Genomic DNA, 19,379 nt, shown 5'->3' on the forward strand with positions numbered 1-19,379 from the left:
CAACAAGACATGGCGTGTTTGAAATTATTGACTTAACCCAATGATTGTCAATGTCATTTTTACGTTTTCATTAATTATTGTTTGTTCCTTTAAAATTATTTTAAAGCATCCGCTCAAGAAACTTATTATTCTGACGATGATTAAAGTAATAATTGAAACGTCACCATGAATTTTAATTTAGTTATGGGTTTTATCTTTAAGTTTATTATAATTTTTTGTTAATCCGGACCTGAATTTTTCTTATGGTTAGTATGTCGGTCGTTTGTGTTTTGAATGAGACATATGTGTACCAAATATCAAAAAATATACAGGGTGGTTCTAAAGTTATGGCTTAGGAAAGAAATGGGCAAAATCGATAAAACACCCTGTAACTCGGATATAAAAGTCGGTAGGGCAAAAAATGTAGTATATCTAGAATCGGCTCGGTGACCTCTATTCACCATTAAAGTATTTCCGTTTCCCAATGAAACACCCTGTATAAACAAGGAATGTCACAATATTGAAGAAATGAAAAAACAAAACAATAAGCAATCCAGAAACGCTCACAAGGGACTTAAAGATTATAAAAATACCATACGTAAAGGACTTGTTGGAAAATTTTAAAAGGAGAGGAAATAAAAGTACAACATTACAACAAAATTAGAAGTGTTAGAATAAAAAAGCATGAAACATACATCAAAAACAGCGGCTTCGACAAATTATTGATATTTAAAAATGCCTGGCATAATGAACACAGAGTACAACAGAAGGATCACCAATAATCATAAAAGAAACAGACATGAAGGAATAGAAAAATGAAAGAATGTCATCCTACTTAATGAAGAAAAATCAATAGAAAAAAAGAAACCCATCAGCAGAATGTAGCAGGGTTGCCAATACTAAAAGATGAAGTCAACAACAAGAATATATCAACACTAACTAATTAATAGAAATTCGGGGACACACCTACAATTATATGTAATACATATACAACACACAATACATAAACATATAATATATAAAAACATAATACACAAACGCATAATATACAAACACACAAAATAATCAGAATTTGGTATCATCCTGAGGGTAAAAACTACAGCCCCAAAATTTTCAACTAAAAAGCATGGCTATTTGCCTACAAGATCGAGGCCAAAGTAATCACTCGTTGAGTTTGAAATAACATAACCCTAAACAACTTTGGTTATAAATAAATTCAACAACAATCAATTGTGGCTTAATCCCATATAAAACAATATTTAAATATTCTTTTTCTCATGAGCATCTTTCAGTGCGTCACAGTTTTTCGACTTCTTTCTAACGCATTAAATTGTATGTGACAGAAAAAATGCACGTCGGTGATTAGACATTTATTTATAACATTTATTCTAGTTGTCGATAGATGGCGCTATAATCGAAAAAAATTATTTACGAATTATATAATATATCTACGAATATAATCTGTACAATTTATAAGACTATACAAATCAAAGAAAATACCATTTTATAAATGCAATAAACACGATTGATTTGTTTTTATGCCAAATTGCAAATAAAATGTGACAATTGTCAGATTTAACTAAAATGTCATGTTAGAATAAATGTTATAAATGTGTATTATCTATCATTTGTGACGCACTGAAAAATGCTCATGAAAAGGACCATACCTATATACAGTGATGAGCGCGCTAGTAACCGGCAAAATAGCATAAAAGATGAAAAACGTATTGAGTTGTAAGATAAAAAGAAATGCAACTAGTCGAGCTGGGAAATTTAGCGATATTTCCCTAAAAATTTACATTATATTGATTGTTTCCCACCTTTAGATGTATCGGACGAATTTGGCAACTTCCACTGTCACAGTGACAGTTTTAGTTGACATACTCCTCTGATACGTGTAAAGGTGGGAAACAATCAATATAATGTGAATTTACATGTTAATATCGCTAAATTTTCCAGCTCGACTAGTTTCATTACTTTTTATCTCACAACTTAATACGTTTTCCATCTTTTGCGCTATTTTGCCGGTTATTAGCACGCTCATCACTGTATTCGCGTATTGTATATTGATCCCCCTACTATCTACGCCACTATAAGAAAATTCTGTTCATTTTCAACACAGTAAATCGTTACGCTGTAAATAAAAATCTGTAAAAACCATAAAATATCTAAACATGTGAAAATGTATATATCTCTATATTAAATTCACAATAAAGATGCACTAGAAATAAACAAACCAAGACACGTTTAATGTTACGAGAAGCACTCCCGAATCATGTTTTACAATGTATGAACTTTGTAAATCATGATTTGAAATTTACAAAGTATATACACTCAACCAAACTTATATGGAATCATCTGATATTTTTTATTATTTTAAGCGAATTAATGCTAAATTAAATTTTCTTCCATCGCATCTCTCAGGAGCCTAACTACACGTTATAGAACCAAATTATAGTAGAAGAGGCAGCGCTGAAAAATCTCTTTGAATTTACTAAAGCTAAATTTTTCACAGTTGATTACTGTGAGTCTGTAGAGAAACATTCTGCGGTGGGTCAAGCGAAACGTAGAACAGGGGTTAGTGAGAGGGTATCAAAGTTCCTTTCCTACGAAGGTAATTAAATCCTTTTACTAAGGGTGAGAATCAGTACACATATTTTAAATTAAATATAAATAAAAATTATTATAGTCGGTCAGCTGTATGACGGGACAGAGCCGGTCGGTCTGCCCCAATGAATGTACAGGGTTATTCATTATATTTTGACCCCCTTGTAAACTGCTTTATTTATAGAATTAGAAAAAAATGTAAACTACAAAAGTTATTCGATTTTAAAATTATGATTTTTGACATATATATCGTACTAGTGACGTCATCCATCTGGGCGTGATGACGTAATCGACTATTTTTTTAATGGGGATAGGGGTCGAGTGCTAGCTCATTTGAAAGGTTATTCAATTCCCTATTCAGTAATATAAACATTACCATGATTAATTATACAGGGTGTCCAAAAATGTTTTTTAATAAAATTAATTGTTTAATTAATAATTCAATTTTGTTTGGACACCCTGTATAAATAATGATCTTAATGTTTATAGTACTGTATAGAGAATTGAATAATCTTTCAAAAGAGCTAGCACACGACCCTTATTCTCATTTAAAAAATAGTCGATTACGTCATCACGCCCAGATGGATGACGTCACTAGTACGATATATATGTCAAAAAATCATAATTAAAAAATCGAATAACTTTTGTATTTTACATTTTTTTTAGTTGTGTAAATAAAGCAGTTTAAAAGGGGGTCAAAATATAGTGAATAACCCTGTACATTCATTGGGGCCGACCGACCGGCTCTGTCCCGTCATAGAGCTGACCGACTATAATAACTGTTATTTTTATTCAATTTAGAATGTGTGTACTGATTTTCAGCCTTAGTACATGGATTTAATTACCTTCGTAGGAAAGCAACTTTGATACCCTCTCAGTAACCCCTGTTCTACGTTTCCCTTAACCGACCGCAGTATGTTTTTCTACACAATCACAGTAATCAACTGTGAAAAATTTAGCTTTAGTAAATTCAAAGAAATTTTTCAGCGCTGCCTCTTCGTCTATTAACACACCTGCGAGCTATTAAAGTTGGTTGGATAAAAATTAAAGGATCTTTTTTGCCGATCATAATTCCTCCCCAGAACATGACCCCTCCTCTTTTAAATTTATGAACAAATCTGGCAGCTCCGTTCTTGCTTATCTGATTTGCCCTCTAAGTACACGAATTCGTTAATCATCTGCTTTTACACATCCTACTTTCGTTTGAAAATAGCACACTTTTCCAATTTCCAATGTTCCAATTGTGGTGTTGAAGACACCAATTTACGTGATTAATCTTGTTCTGCCTGATTAACTCGGAATCCCGTAACTTCCTCCTGCTATATAGTCCTTGGGCACGGCAACTCTTCTTATCGTTTCAACTAAAATATTTACACCTATAGCTTCCAAAAGCTGCAGGTTTCAAATACATAGTGATTCCATGTAAGTTTGGTTGAAAATACATTGTAAATTATGATTTGGCAATGTTCCTCGTAACATTAAACGTGTCTTGGTTTGTTTATTTCTAGTGCATCTTTATTGCGATTTTAGTATAGCTCTTGTTAATAACTGGTTTAAGGCAAATCTTCAATTCAAGATGGTTTTGTGGATGGATATTTAATAAAAATTTAGAAAAATCAACAAAAAAAAACGTTTATTGAAATTGAGTCTAGTAAGTTAGTTGAGTTGCTCTTTATCGAATTTTTATGTTTCTTTGGAATCCACATTGCGTTACTTCTAACGTTGGATCTATTTTAGCCCATATTCTTTTCTCTACTGTTCCTGCAAATACTACTCCTATTATACCTATACTTGATATGGTTATGACTATAGTTGGTACCGCTTGTCTTGTCTCCCATCTTATTATTATTAGCAGATTAATGTGTTTCCAGTCCTGTGGTATTTTCGCTTTGTTCATTATGTCGTTTGTGTTCCTTTCTCTATATTTTATCATGTTATCTAATATTTCCTGGTAGTTTTCTGTATCTCTTTTCTTTTAGTTTATACCTTTTTATTTTTTCATTTCCCTTTCTTCTCCTCTTGTCTTCCTTTCCTTCTATTGTTTTCAGTCTCATATGATTACTAAGTAGTAGTCGCCTCCAATCACTGTCTTTCACCTGTTTCTTCTACTCTGTTCCATTTATTAAAGCTCACCAGAAAAAGTCTATTTTTAATTTTTCGTTTCTGTTTTCAGCTACTATTGTATATTTGTGTATGTCTTTATGTTTAAATTTCGTGTTTGTTATGACCAGTCAGTTTTCTCTACATTTATTTTATTCCTTCTCTGTTTTTCTTTACTATCTCTTAATTTCCTTACATTGCTTCCATGCATTCCTCTAGTCCGTTGATGCTATTTCAAACTCTTCCATTTAAGTCGCCCATTATAATCTCTAATTGTAGCCCATCACAAAATTGTCTCCCACTTCTTTTCTTGCGTTCCCTATTTCTTACTTAGTTACTCACTCCGTAGCGTTACAATCCTTCCTGAGCTATTATTTCGCCACCGGAGTCGAGGTGGTCTACACAGAGTTCTTCCAGTTGGGACTTCATCCCATATCAGCCTAACTATTCTTTCGTCAGAATGTCTTCTGAGGTGTTCTGCCCATACGACTTTTCTGGACTTTATTTCTTTTAGTTCTCTATTTCACCGTTCGATAATACTTGTATAAGAATCCCGTTATTACTTCATTGCAGAAATTTATTCCTGGGAGAAAAATGTATTTTCAAAAATTTCAGAGGGCGCTGTAATTCAAAAACACAGTGGTGTCTGTTTTCTGTCGTCTAAACTAGATGACCCTACTAGTAATACTACTCTGTTATGCGGGAAAGTTGCTTAAGCATCTTCTGCATTAGAAAATCTTGTGGAAAAATATTAAAGCCAACAAAACATTTCGTAGCATGGTGATCTAGAACAACAATTTTAAACAAAATACTCAATAGTGTCTTTAAGATTGACCAAATATCCAACACACAAAACCCAATAATCGAGACTCACGTGATAGTTCGACATCTTGTTCTATCCTGGGAGCCGTGCTCCTCCTGGTGAAGACGTTCCTCAGCAGCCGGGCAGTCTCAGACAGTCTGTAACCATGTTTCGATACTCTAGCGCTATCTAAGCTCACGGACTATTAAGGAGCTCTCGACCACGCTTCTTGCGGTCGATAGGGGGTGGATACAGAGGGGATACAATAGGTTAAGATGAGTTAGACCAAGCGCATGCGATTCAAGCGATAGGTGGGTGAGGTGCGGGAAGAATTCAGCTAAAAGAGGTTAACCGTGGTATCAGAGACCAGAAAGTACTTATTATTATCCTAATCCTGTTTTCCGAATTAAGTGATTTTTACCATGTTATAGCCTTATTCATTAATAATATGACTGTAATAATATTGTTGCTAGACAGGTAAACTGTCATTGTATACAGGGTGTACGAATCAAACTGTGTTCTTTTCTCAACGTTCGCATCACCCTGTGGACTATCCTAGCATTTATAAAATACTGAAATTAAAACCCAACTATAGCCTCAGGTTTTCTTAACATTCTGTTTTTAAATTCATTCGCTTATGTTGGATAATAAAAAAGTTAGGTACTTTAACAACGTGCCAAGTTCGTCATCAGTACAGGGTGTTTCGAAATAATTGCGGCAAACTTTAAGGGGTAATTTTAAACATGAAAATAATGACAGTTTGCTTTATAAACAAATGTCCGCAAATGTTTCGTTTCCGAGATACGGTGTGTTCAATTTTTTTACAAACTGACGATTTATTTATTGTTTCAAAACCAGTTAAGATATGCAAATCAAATTTGGTGGGTTTTAAGACGTAGTTATTGCACATTTTTTGACACACAATTAAGAACTTTATATTCACCATTGGCGTGCATACGGGTAATATGATCGGTCATAATACCCGTTTGCGCGATAATGGTGAATATTAAATTCATAATTGTATGATTAACTATTTAGTGGGAAATAAGCCACAATTAAATTGAAAAAATAATTTTATTAACGTTTCGAAGCCCAAATCGGGTTTCGTTGTCAAAATACAAAATACTACTAAAATAAACAAAAATGTTGTTGCTAAGTAAAAAAATTCTTCTAATAATTTATTTAATCTGACTCATTTATATTGGCAATTCAGACGTATATTTACATTTTAAAGTAGAAGACTTTAAAATGATATCGCTAACATTTATGAGTTGCGTTCCTGGGATGACTTTACTAAAAGATAGTTCATTCGATTACATGAAATCAATCCCAACTCAAGAATATCCGTCACAAAAAAATCATAGCATGTGATTTGTCTTTAAAAAGACAAACAAATGCAACGACGACAGTAAAATTCTCGCGTTAGAGATTCCATAGTAAATCACGAGGGAAAACCAGGAAAAAACCTCGTGATACTATCCCGACATCGTAAGTATTTGGTCTTACATTTAATTTACTTTCAAAAAACTAATACCAAATTCTGACTTTAATATGTTTAAATTATAAATAATATTAATAATATATAGATATACAATACGTAATACTAAAATATAAAATTTGTACTAACTCGTTATTGACTTACTAATCGTGGTATTTTCTTTCTATTGACTTCCTCTTTCAGTATGTGTACCCACATCCTACTGCATTCTACCGAGGAATTTGCGACACAATTGGTTTCATTTAGCATAATTAGAGTCGCTTCTTTACTATCTGATTCGTTCAGGACTACACTTGAATCTCTCCACTGAACTCTATGTTCATTATCCCATGCATGTTAACATATTTGAGATCTATCAAATTCTCTATTTTTAATATATGTAAGACTGATGTTCACTTATTCTAACGTTTAATGGTCTTGATGTTTCACCTAAATAAAACTGTTCGCATTCACAAGGTATTTTATAAATGCAATTATTTGTTCTTTCTTGTTCATTGTTAGGTTTAGTTTTAGATAGAATAGATCTCAATGTGTTTGTTGTTTTGAATGTTGTTAAAATGTTGAATTTATTTCCTATTGTGTTAAGTTTCTCGGATAGTCCTGTTATATATGGTATTGATATTTTCCTCGTATTATTTCTTGTGAATGTTGTAGGATCCCGTTCTAAGTTGTTCTGTTCCATTCGATTCAATCTTGACAATTCCTTATTTGTAAACGATAAAGGATAATCATTTTTTAATAAAACAGATGTTAACAATTGTTTTTCTTCTAAAAATGAATTTTCGTTAGAACAAGTAATTTTGGCTCTATCATATAAGGATTTAATGATTCCCTTTTTAACGTTGAGGTTGTGATTTGATTTGTAATTGAGATATCTGTTGGTGTGTGTTGGTTTTCTATACACTTGAGTCTCATATCCAGTTATCCTTCTTTGAGACTAAAACATCGAGGAAAGGTAAAGTGTTATTGTATTCTTTTTCCATTGTAAATTTTATTGTCTCTTCTTGATCGTTTATAATATTCAGGAATGTATCCAACAATTCTGATCGATGAGGCCATATTGAAGACACATCATCTACATATCTCCACCATACTGTGGGTTTTAAATTTTGTTTAGAAATTATATTAGTTTCGAAATCCTCCATAAATATATTAGCCAATAATGGAGATAAAGAAGAGCCATTGCTAAACCAAAATTTTGTTTATATAATTTATTATTTAGTTGAAAATAGGTATTATTAGTACATAATGTCAATAACTCCATTATAGCTGATACATTTAGTCTTGTCCTAGTTGTCAATGTATTATCATTCTCTAATTTCGTTTTGATTATGTATAAAGTTCTATCTAATGGCACATTTAGTAAAGTCGTCCCAGTAACGCAACTCATAAATATTGGCGATATCATTTTAAAGTCTTCTACTTTAAAGTGTAAATATACGTCTGAATTGCCAATATAAATGAGTCAGATTAAATAAATTATTAGAAGAATTTTTTGACTTAGCAACAACATTTTTGTTTATTTTAGTAGTATTTTGTATTTTGACAACGAAACCCGATTTGGGCTTCGAAACGTTAATAAAATTATTTTTTCAATTTAATTGTGGCTTATTTCCCACTAAATAGTTAATCATAAAAATGCCACAAGGAAATAGCTTCAGAATCTTAATTGTATGTCAAAAAATGTGCAATAACTACGTCTTAAAACCCACCAAATTTAATTTGCACATCTCAACTGGTTTTAAAGCAATAAATAAATCGTCAGTTTGTAAAACAATTGAACATCCCGTATCTGGGAAACGAAGCGTTTGCGGACATGATTATAAAACAAACTGCCATTATTTTCATGTGTAAAATTACCCCTTAAAGTTTGCCGCAATTATTTCAAAACACCCTGTACTAATGACGAACTTGGCAAGTTGTTAAAGTACCTAACTTTTTTATTATCCAACATAAGTGAATGAATCTAAAAACAGAATGTGAAGAAAACATGAGGCTATAGTTGGTTTTTAATTTCAGTATTTTATAAACTCTAGAATAGTCCACAGGATTATTCGAACTTTGAGAAAAAAAACTCAGTTTGATTCGTACACCCGGTATACAATGGCAGTTTACCTGTCTAGCAACAATGTTATTACAGAGATATTGATAATGAATAAGGGTATAACATGGTAAAAAAATCACTTAAATCGGACAACAGGTTTAGGAAATTCGAGACATCAAAAATGATCAAATTTTCAGTGGATCGATTTTTTTGCACCCGAGTGTGTATAAGCGACCTTTTTAAAAAACTAGATATTTTTAAGAAAACAATTTTGATTGAAAATTAGGGTACTTTTTCGATAATTAATTAATCAAAAAAGGTAGGTTTCCATCAAATTTTGTGAATTTTTTTTTGTGGAAGATAAATAAAAAAACCAAAAACTCCGTTATTTGAATTTTTCGTATAAATTTTGAGGTTTTGTGAAAAAAGTATAAACACAAAACTTTTTACTATCTACGACTTTGCTATTTAACGTTTTCCATTGAACTTGTAGTTTAGCTGAATATCGTGATAAACCGTTTTTACTTAAAATAAATATATTTACAATAAATTGTTTTTTACCCTTAAAAACTTACCCCCTTCCACTTCCCGACCACAGATCGCCCCTAAATTATTTTTCTTTAATATTCGTTGTATTTTCTTCCTTTTGCAATAGATTCAATCTTGTTACTATTTTTTGTCTCAAAAATTATCGGCACTGGCCTAATCACTTTTCTTGTAATAAAATGACTATAGCTATAGTCCACAGTACATCGTCTTTTTGGAAGATAATTACAAAAAGACTAAGTTTTCACTCTAATGGCATATAAAACAACATACATAATGCTATTCTACACCCCACCAGAATGAAAACAATGGGAACCTTCTCTGGTTACACCTCCGAGGCTTCTACAATTTGCAAGCCATACGGATGCTGAGACTAAGGAAGATGAGGGAATTCTACAATTTACAATTCATGTCACATCTGCTCAGCGCGGTAAAGTTCCAACGAGAATGGTTCCCTTCATACTCCACACAGAGTAAATGTAAATCAAAAATGAATAACCATTTTCATAATTTCATTTCATATAATCATTTCATTTTTTATAATTACAAAAGTCAAAGATGGTCTTAACTGCTTCGTTTGAGCGAGTCTACAACATTCTGAAAAATATTAGAGTGCAGGTTGGAAGCGTTTCCGCGTCCCGCGACATTAACATATTTACGTTGTCGGACTAACGAAACGCGGCTGTAAATTTGTCGGGCAAGAGATCGACAATATTTCTTAATTAAATATAAATCCTTTAAATCGAAAATTAAGAGTTTTGTAATAACAAGACTACTGCACTAGAGTGACATGTTGCGGGTGTCGGACTCTACGATTTTGGTATTACAAAACTTTTAATTTTCAATTTAAAGTACTTATATTTAACTAATAAAGATTGTCGATCTCTTGTCCGACAAATTTACAGTCGCGTTTCATTAGTACGATAACGTAAATATGTTAATGGCGCGGGACGCGGATACACGTCCAACCTGGGCTCTGAAATTTTTCAGAAATAGGTCTGGATCCCGCGTATGGAAAAAAAGTTGATTAATAGCAAGCTGAAAATTTGTTACTAGCTTAAGGGTGTCTAGTCGGACAAACTTTGATATATGGGAACACTGGATAAGGGGAAGTTTTAATTGCGGAACAGGTTAAAAATTTGGAACGGTCAGTAAATTTGAAAACGTCACATGTATTTTGTCCGACAAAACTTCCAATTGATTTATTACCCTTTCATTAATAGTCTAAGAGCTGGAAGTGGATTTTGTGCGTGATAAGTAATATGAAAAAACTATACGGGGATATGTTGAATTAGTTGTGTACAAGTTTTTCACCAATGGGGGGAAACCAGAGTTGGGGCCGAGGGTAGTTATAAGGGGTCAAAGTCGCGGTTTTTTTAATTTTTTTTGTGACGCTCATGATCGAGATATTGCACCAAAATTTGGAAATAAGTAGGTCATCACGTACCTAAGTAAAATCTCTAGGGGCGCAACGCTGCGTGGCAGACAAAGGAGTGGGGGTAGGGGTGAATATAAAAGATATAAGGTTCTTTTTGCGACGTTCGTGATTGAGATAGTACACCAAAATTTGGATATAAGTAGACCATGACATAAGTAAGTAAAATCCCCACACCCTGAAACCAGAGTGGGGGAGGAAGGTAATTATAAGGGGTCAAATTTTCGTTTTTTATTATTTTTTTTTGTGACGCTCATGATCGAAATAGTGCACCAAAATTTGGGAATAAGTAGGTCATGACGTAACTAAGTAAAATCTCCAGGAGTGGAACGCTGCGTGGCCGACAAAAGGGTGGGGCAGGGGTGAATATAAAAAAATGTAAGGGGTTTTTTGCGACGTTCGTGATTGAGATAGTGCACCAAAATTTGGGAATAAGTAGACCATGACATAACTAAGTAATATCCCCAGAGGCGGAAACCAGAGTGGCGGACGAGGGTAGTTATAAGGAGTAAAATTCGCAGTTTTTATTATTTTTTTTTGTGGCGCTCACGATGGAGATAGTGCACCAAAATTTGGGAGTAAGTAGGTCATGACATAACTAAGTAAAATCTCCAGGGGCGGAACGCTGCTTGGGGTACAAAGGGGTGGTAGGCAGGGGTGAGTATAAAAATATATGGGGGTTTTTTTGCCATTCGTGATCGAGATAGTGCATCAAAATTTGGGAATAAGTAGATCATGACATTACTAAGCAAAACCTCCAGGGGCGCAACGCTGCGTGGACGACAAATGTTGTGTCAGGTCAAAAAAAATAATACACACTGCGATTTTGACCCCTTAAAACTGCCCTCATCTCCAACTCTGGTTTCCGGCTCTGGGGATTTTACTTAGCTAAGTCATGGTCTACTTATTCCCAAATTTTGGTGCACTATTTCAATCTAGAACGTCGCAAAAAACCCCTTATATTTTTTATATTCACACCTACCCCACCCCTTTATCGGCCACGCAGCGTTCCACCCCTGGAGATTATATTTAGTTACCTCATGACCTACTTATTCCCAAATTTTGGTGCGTCATCTCGATCATGAGCGTCACAAAAAAAATTATAAAAACGGCAACTTTGTCCCCTTATAACTACCCTCGTCCCCCACCTCTGGTTTTCGGCTCTGAGGATTTTACTTAGCTTTGTTATGGTCTACTTATTCCCAAATTTTGGTGCACTCTCTCAATCACGAACGTCGCAAAAACCCCCTTATATTTTTTGCATTCACCCCTGCCCCACCCCTTTGTCGGCCACGCAGCGTGCCACCCCTGGAGATTTTACTTAGTTACCTTATGGCCTACTTATTCCCAAATTTTGGTGCACTGTCTCAATCACGAACGTCGCAAAAAACCCTTTATATTTTTTATATTCACCCCTACCCCCACTCCTTTGTCGGACACGCAGCGTTCCGCCCCTAGAGATTTTACTTAGTTACGTCATGACCTACTTATTCCTAAATTTGGGTGCACTATCTCGATCATGAGCGTCACAAAAAAAATAATAAAAACCGCGACTTTGACCCCTTATAACTACCCTCGGCCCCAACTCTGGTTTCCGGCCATTGGTGAAAGACTTGTACACAACTAATTCAACATATCCCCGTATAGTTTTTCCATATTACTTATCACGCACAAAATCCGCTTCTATCTCTCCGACTATAAACTCTCATGCAAAAATCAGACTGCTATTTATCACCTGTCATAATTCCTGTCATTTGACAATTTCTACGTTTTCCACTCATTATAATGCCCATTTGGTGATAAATAGCAGCCTGATTGTTGCATGCCAGTTTAATGAAAGGGTAACAAATCAATTGGAAGTTCTGTCCGACAAAATACATGTGACGTTTTCGTGGTCTGACCGTTCCAAATTTTTAACCTGTTCCACAATTAAAACTTCCCCTTATCCAGTGTTCCCATATATCAAAGTTTGTCCGACTAGACACCCTTAAGCTATTAACAAATTTTCAGCTTGCTATTAATCAACTTTTTTTTTCATACGCGGGATCCAGACCTAAAAGTGGTAGACTCGCTCAAACGAAGCAGTTAAGACCATCTTTAAGACTTTTGTAATCATCTTCCAAAAAGGACGATCTATTGTGGACTGTTACTACTCGATTGCGTAACTTCTGGTCTCTGTTTCCACTCCTACGGGTGAGTAAATGTGACAAAAGGATATAAACCAAACATCATGCAACGAATCAATACTTACATATTGCAAATTGCTCCAACGCATGCAATGGTCTTGCAAAAAACAAATTGATTACTCAAAACAAAATATCTTAACAGTTATCGAAAGGCCTATGACATAGTCGAACTTACATTCACACGGTAACGAAAAAAATAACAACAAAAATGATCTACAATGATTTATATATAATTAGTTCCTCGATATATTGGATAACAGTATATAAAGGTACATCTTAAATGGTGTGAATATAGAAAAAAATGGAATTTTAGTAACTCCTTTAAGTTTTATAACAATGAACAGCAAATATTTTATTTGTGGAGTAAACCATCACTTATATATCCACTTGTTATCTATTGTGTAAATAGGAAGCACACATCCATTGTTTCTGTCTCAGAGTTTATTTTTTTTCTGTGTTACATGTTGGTTTTTGGTCTCACAAAATGTTAATAACATACAAGAGAAAAAAAATATAATATGAGTTCCCAATGAGCAAACAAGAGTTTTAGAAAAGTTTTAAAATATATTAAGGAACTACTACTCTTTGGTCTGCAGAACCCCAGGACCAGCATTTCAGAAAGATTCTAGCTTATGCAGAAAAGGAGACTTACTGGAAAAAGAAATTACAAGAAAGATTTTGTGTTTACGACGAAAGAAAGTCTTAATCCATCGATACTTCTAGATTCTGACCAGCTGTAAAAACATTGCAATAACTATCCAGACTGGGTTGTGTGTTTCCTTTGTCCCATTCCTTTCGTGATCAGATGGTCCCTTCATCTATATGCATCATATGCGTATCTGAGTACCATATGGCCAGGTATGCTGCAGGGAATTGCTTTGGCACCCTTACTGTTTAGTTTAGGCATTGCAGACCTGCGTAGCATAAGTTCGATAATGTTTTAGATTATATTGATGCATTAGATATTGGTTTGCAATACCCCATTTGTTTTTAATTAGTTACTCTTCTTCTTGTAGTTCCTTCTCCTATCGTAGGTTGGCTATCATCACAGCTATCCGTACTTAGAGGAAGGTCTATCCTTACTTAGAGGAAGCTCTTATCCTCAGCTCCAGAGGAAGGTTTCGATTAACAAACATTATTGTTATTTTTATAAATGCTTGTCTTGCAATTTCAATGTGTGTCCTGATTTCTCTACCTTGGTCATTGTTTTCATTTACCCAGGTCCCCAGATATTTGTAGTTATTCACTCTTTTTACTTGTTTTCTCTCGATATCTAGCCTTCTCACTGTATGTTGCTTAAAAATAATCATGAACTTGATTTACTTAACGTTCATTTGTAGTCCATATTTTATACTGACTTGATGTAATCTATTTACTAATCGTTGCAGTGCTTCTAGACTGTCTGCAAAAATAGCGGTGTCGTCTGCGAATCTTATGTTGTTCAAGATGTTTCCGTTTGTTGATATACCTACCATGTTCTTTCTCTGATACTGCTTCTTTAAAAATAGCTTCGCTGTTCAGATTGAATAACAATGGAAACAACACGTAGCCCATACTTATGTATACCATACGTTAAATAAGAAAATATGGTCAGGAGTTATCATTTATGTGATATCTCGTATTAATGGTTTTGTTAAAAGGTTTAAAAACTGAACTCGTACTAATCGCAGATAAACTATGACTGCCTCACCAAAGAAATAGAAAAAATATAAAATAAAGACATTTTACATGTGGCACACACTATCTAGCAGAGGCTAGAAATAGCAAAAATAGTACTACTTACAGACACTGTATACTGATGCAATATCTGAAAGTACTAACCTTAGTTAAATTACCAGCGTAGAGTTTTAAAGATGACGAAAACACTAGGTATCTGCCTAAGGAACTCATAGCAAAGTATAACTGCAGGAAGAAAAGAAGCAAGCAACAAATCCAGGTTCGAAAAAATCAAGTCATAAAGACTAGGTAAAATCAAGTAAGGAAGGTCCAGAACAGATATATATATATATATAGAGGATTAGATGACTTCAAATAGGCAGAAAGAGTATTTGATGAAAAAATCTTGAATGTGAGAGATTGATTGCATGAAATTATAAGTTAAAAAACTATTTTAACATTTATCAAAAATATAGTTTTTGCACTGACTTTTACTACCAAGACAACACCAGAAGCAATGCACTAAAGTATTAAAAATTTATCCACATTTAAATTTTAACATTTTTTCTCCATGAAGAGCTTGACAGATCCTATAAAACATTGTTTCACGTTAAGAATGGAACATTGCGGTTATGGAGATCAGTGTTGCCAAACCTCTAGGGCACGGGTGGCTACTTGACTGCCGATAAACGATCCATTCTAATCAGTACGGCGTGGCATCGGCGCGCTTCTATCGTTCATAAGAAATACATTGGCCTATCTAAGTAACGTTCCGTTCATAACGTAAAACGCTGTATAGTAATGTTTTTCATAAAGCAAATAGTCTCCAGTATAAAATAAAACTAGAACTAGGTAAATTTTCTATATTCACACCTCAGGATACAATACAAATTTCGCTTGATAACCGAGTTTAAGAGAAGACATGCTGGAAACATTGACAGTGTTAGTTCAATATCAATGTCAGAATAAAATTTTGGTCCCTTGATTACACGCAGAAAAGATAATTTTAATATTAAATATTTCTATTTAGTAATTTTTGATCTATATTACCTATGAATCACTAAAATATTCTTTTGTACTTTTCCTATCGTACTTAAAATAATACATATATTCATGTAATAAGAGTAGTTGAAAAAAAAGTTGCAAAAAAAATCAAATATGATTTTTTTTATCAACTACTTGGAATCTGTATTAATTGGTATTTTTGTGAATTTATAATATAAGTATGTATGTCCAACAAGTAATGAAAAGAAAGGTTATTCGATAGAAAAATCATCAAAGCACATACAAGGATTTTGGAGGAGATAAAATGATGTTAGCTAAAGAACTAAATATGCTCATCAATACCGAGAAGACTAAGTGCGTAGTAATTTCCAAAGAACCGATAAGATGCAAATTAGAAATCGACTCAAAAACTGTGGAACAGGTGAATCACTTCAAATATCTTGGAGCGAAAATAACAAGCTATGGAAATCTCTCAAAAGAGGTCAGAGAACAAACAATGAAAGCAGCTAGAATCTTGGGATGACTGAAAGAAATCGTTTGGACGAACAAATATCTAAATACTGAAAGCAAAGTCAAAATATACAAAACAACAATAAGACCTATGCGGCAGAAACAAGACCAGACACAAATATAGTACGTTACAAATGATGAGAACAGTTGAAATGAGAACAATAAAGTATACAAGGCAAAACTCTACTTGACAGAATAAGAAGTGAAGACATCAGACAAAACTGTGGAATACAGGACATAGGAAGGTGGGTCAGACAGAGACGAAGATATTGGAACAAACATATACAGAGAATGAGACTCGTTAAAAGCGCAAAAACGAATAACCCAGTAGGTAAAAGACCACAGGGTAGACCACCAAAATGGCGAGAATGCTGGACCTCATCGTCGGGGAAAGACTTAATGGCAATGAACAGGCAGTAGCCTACTAGCATGCTCTGTCATGCTAGAAGGAAGAAGAAGAAGAAGAAAATTATGTCTGCAGTCTCTAAAGTAACGTAAAGTTCGTGTAACCTTCTTGGTCTAGATCTGCAGATGTTGTAGATATCGTAAATCTGTATTTTCTGAACAGCTTTTTTACCAGATATACCAGGGTCTCGTAATCTGTAGAAGCAGGATTCAGATTTTCAAATTTCTGGTCAGGCTCTCTTAAGGAGTCATGTCATTTGGCCCAGTATGGAGTCTGGGTTTATTGAAGCTACTACTTTTCATACAATTGTATGTACAGTATTCTAGGAATTGGGTTCATGAGTAAGTTAGCTAGATTATTCTATTTTTATTACAGCCACTCGTGTGCCTTCTACCGGGTAAAGGATACTTGTGATCAAGAATGAGATAGAAATGTTTCTGCTCGACCCCAGCTTTCAAATATTCCCTGTTCTAGGAATCTACAAGCTAGCACACCATGATGATGTAGAAAATACTTTTGTTCTCTCATGAGATGGCCCAAATATCCAGGTTTTCTTCTTTTTATAGTCTGCATAACTGCCCACTTCTCCTAAGTGTGCTGTATTTAAGAATCTAGAGATATATATCATCTAAAACGGCATCAATTAGGAAGCATCTCTATCTTGCCAAACCCGTTATTTTGATTTGTTATTTAGCTTGTTGCAGTTTTCAGTTACAAAATGTATCGATTTATATTTAGGATATACGTACAGCAATACATCAAATCATAATGAGGGAAGACTCAAATAAGATGACACCAGAACTAATCGTCACTGAGAAGCTTAACACAATTATACTAACTAGAGAACAAAAAGTCAGAACTATTAATGGGGATTCATTTGATGGATCTAAAACTGCTCATAGTACTGTATCAGGAGTCTTTGAGCAGACATGTAATTATAAACAATCTTACAGCCTAGGTCAATATACAATTGTCTTCCAGGCTGACGTTTTTACTTTTCGAGCCTACGTTAGTGAAATCATGGATGGAAACACCAAAGAGAATCAACATATATATCGATAGCCAAGCCTTGTAGGAAGGAAAAACCATTGTAGGCCCAGAACCCTTTTGTAGCAACACTAAAGATGCTACAAAATCGAAGTTTAGAAATGGCTGATAGGAAATCAACAAAATAAATAAAGAGCCATTCAAGGGCAAATCCAGACTAAGAAAATTATCAAGAATAAAAAACTCTTGGACAATTTGATGACCCTCAATAAATGACAGATCAAAAAGGTCACGGAAATGGTGACTGGACGTTGTTGTTTTAGAAAACACCTATACAAACTAAGTAAGATGAATGAACCATGGTGCAGAAAATGCGAAATAGAAGAAGAGACTTTCATATACATATTGTGCAATTGCAATGTGCTAAGTGATATAAGCCAGGAATTCACTGTTCAAATGAGGACTGAATCAGAAGAAATCCTAAAATTACTAATAAGGAAACGGTTCCCCACAGGACAAGGTATGGTACCAAGGTCTTTCGATCAAGTGCCAGGGATTTCCGAGTTTCACCTGAACTAATAGGAACAAGAAGAATACAGATTCCAAGTAACAAAATAAACTAAACAAAATAATTTTTAAGTTTATAGCTTCTTTTAAAATCGTTTTACTAAAAAATGATCATCTGATATAATATTATTAACTGAACAAACACTTGGTACTGTCAAATTCAACAAAATTCTTACAAAATCTGGTAGACTATAAAATTGAACAGTAAACATTAAAAACACTCATATTTGTGCGTGATTTTGTGCGTTCATTACTTTTAAAATACTCGTATATCAATATAATACTGCTCTTTAAAGGATAATATCACAATTTTTTTTATCTGGTGTAGTATCACACGTGATTTCATAAACTAAAACTCGCTTTAACAACTTCTTGTTCAAAAAATATTTATATTAAATCATCTAGATAAAAAACAAGAAGTTGTTTGGGCGAGTATGTTGATTTATTTCAGTACGAAGTTGATAAAAATTGGAAGTAATTATATGTATTGTGCGTATACAGTTTTGGAAACAAATTCAACTACATGAACAAGCAATTGCACTTCATAACTCCTAGGTTTTTACCAAACGTGACCAGAAGTTGAACCAGAAGTCAATATTTGAACTCTTCGTGTAACTTTGCGTCGATTGATATACAATTTCACTAGTTTTGAGTCATTTTTGTCATAGCTTTTTAACCGGTAGTGATATAAAAACCGGAAGTATATATTTGCTCTTGTGTTGATAAAGCGTCTCGAATAATATGTTGCTTGTACTATTTCTTTAAACTTTTCTTTAAAACAGTACTTCCGGTTGCAACTCTGGAGCTGCATGTTCGAGGTCAAATTTCTCACCTTTACTACCATCCTTGGATTAAAAGTTCTCATTCAACACCTCATTTGTCATTAAATCTCTGACGATTAAACTTTCAATTGGCTAAGATAACGGGATCATCCACATAGCCCACGACATGATGTATGCCGTTGCAGAGTCTAGCTGTCAACCCCTCCAAAACCAAATTCCGTAAGAGAAGAGGTAAGGCTCTTAGTATGCAGCCTATCCACCTGCAGCTT

The 19,379-nt window shown here is 34.0% G+C and overlaps 1 protein-coding gene across 10 annotated transcripts in view; it reads right to left on the reverse strand.

Annotated features, from left to right (window-relative positions):
* Positions 1–19,379, reverse strand: part of LOC114331044 (probable phospholipid-transporting ATPase IA) — a 231,133-nt gene that overhangs the window by 24,903 nt on the left and 186,851 nt on the right. For 8 of the 10 annotated variants that reach the window (XM_028280509.2, XM_028280514.2, XM_028280511.2 and 5 more), the window contains one exon: positions 5,561–5,646. The exons of 1 other annotated variant lie outside the window; for it this stretch is intronic. In XM_028280509.2, the coding sequence (XP_028136310.1) occupies positions 5,561–5,646 (86 nt within the window). Of the gene's footprint in view, positions 1–5,560; positions 5,647–13,262; positions 13,295–19,379 lie in introns of all 10 variants that reach the window. One more of the 10 variants, XM_050658929.1, reaches the window with a different exon arrangement.

Source organism: Diabrotica virgifera, chromosome 8 (genome assembly GCF_917563875.1).
Source record: "Diabrotica virgifera virgifera chromosome 8, PGI_DIABVI_V3a".
NCBI lineage: Eukaryota > Metazoa > Arthropoda > Insecta > Coleoptera > Chrysomelidae > Diabrotica > Diabrotica virgifera.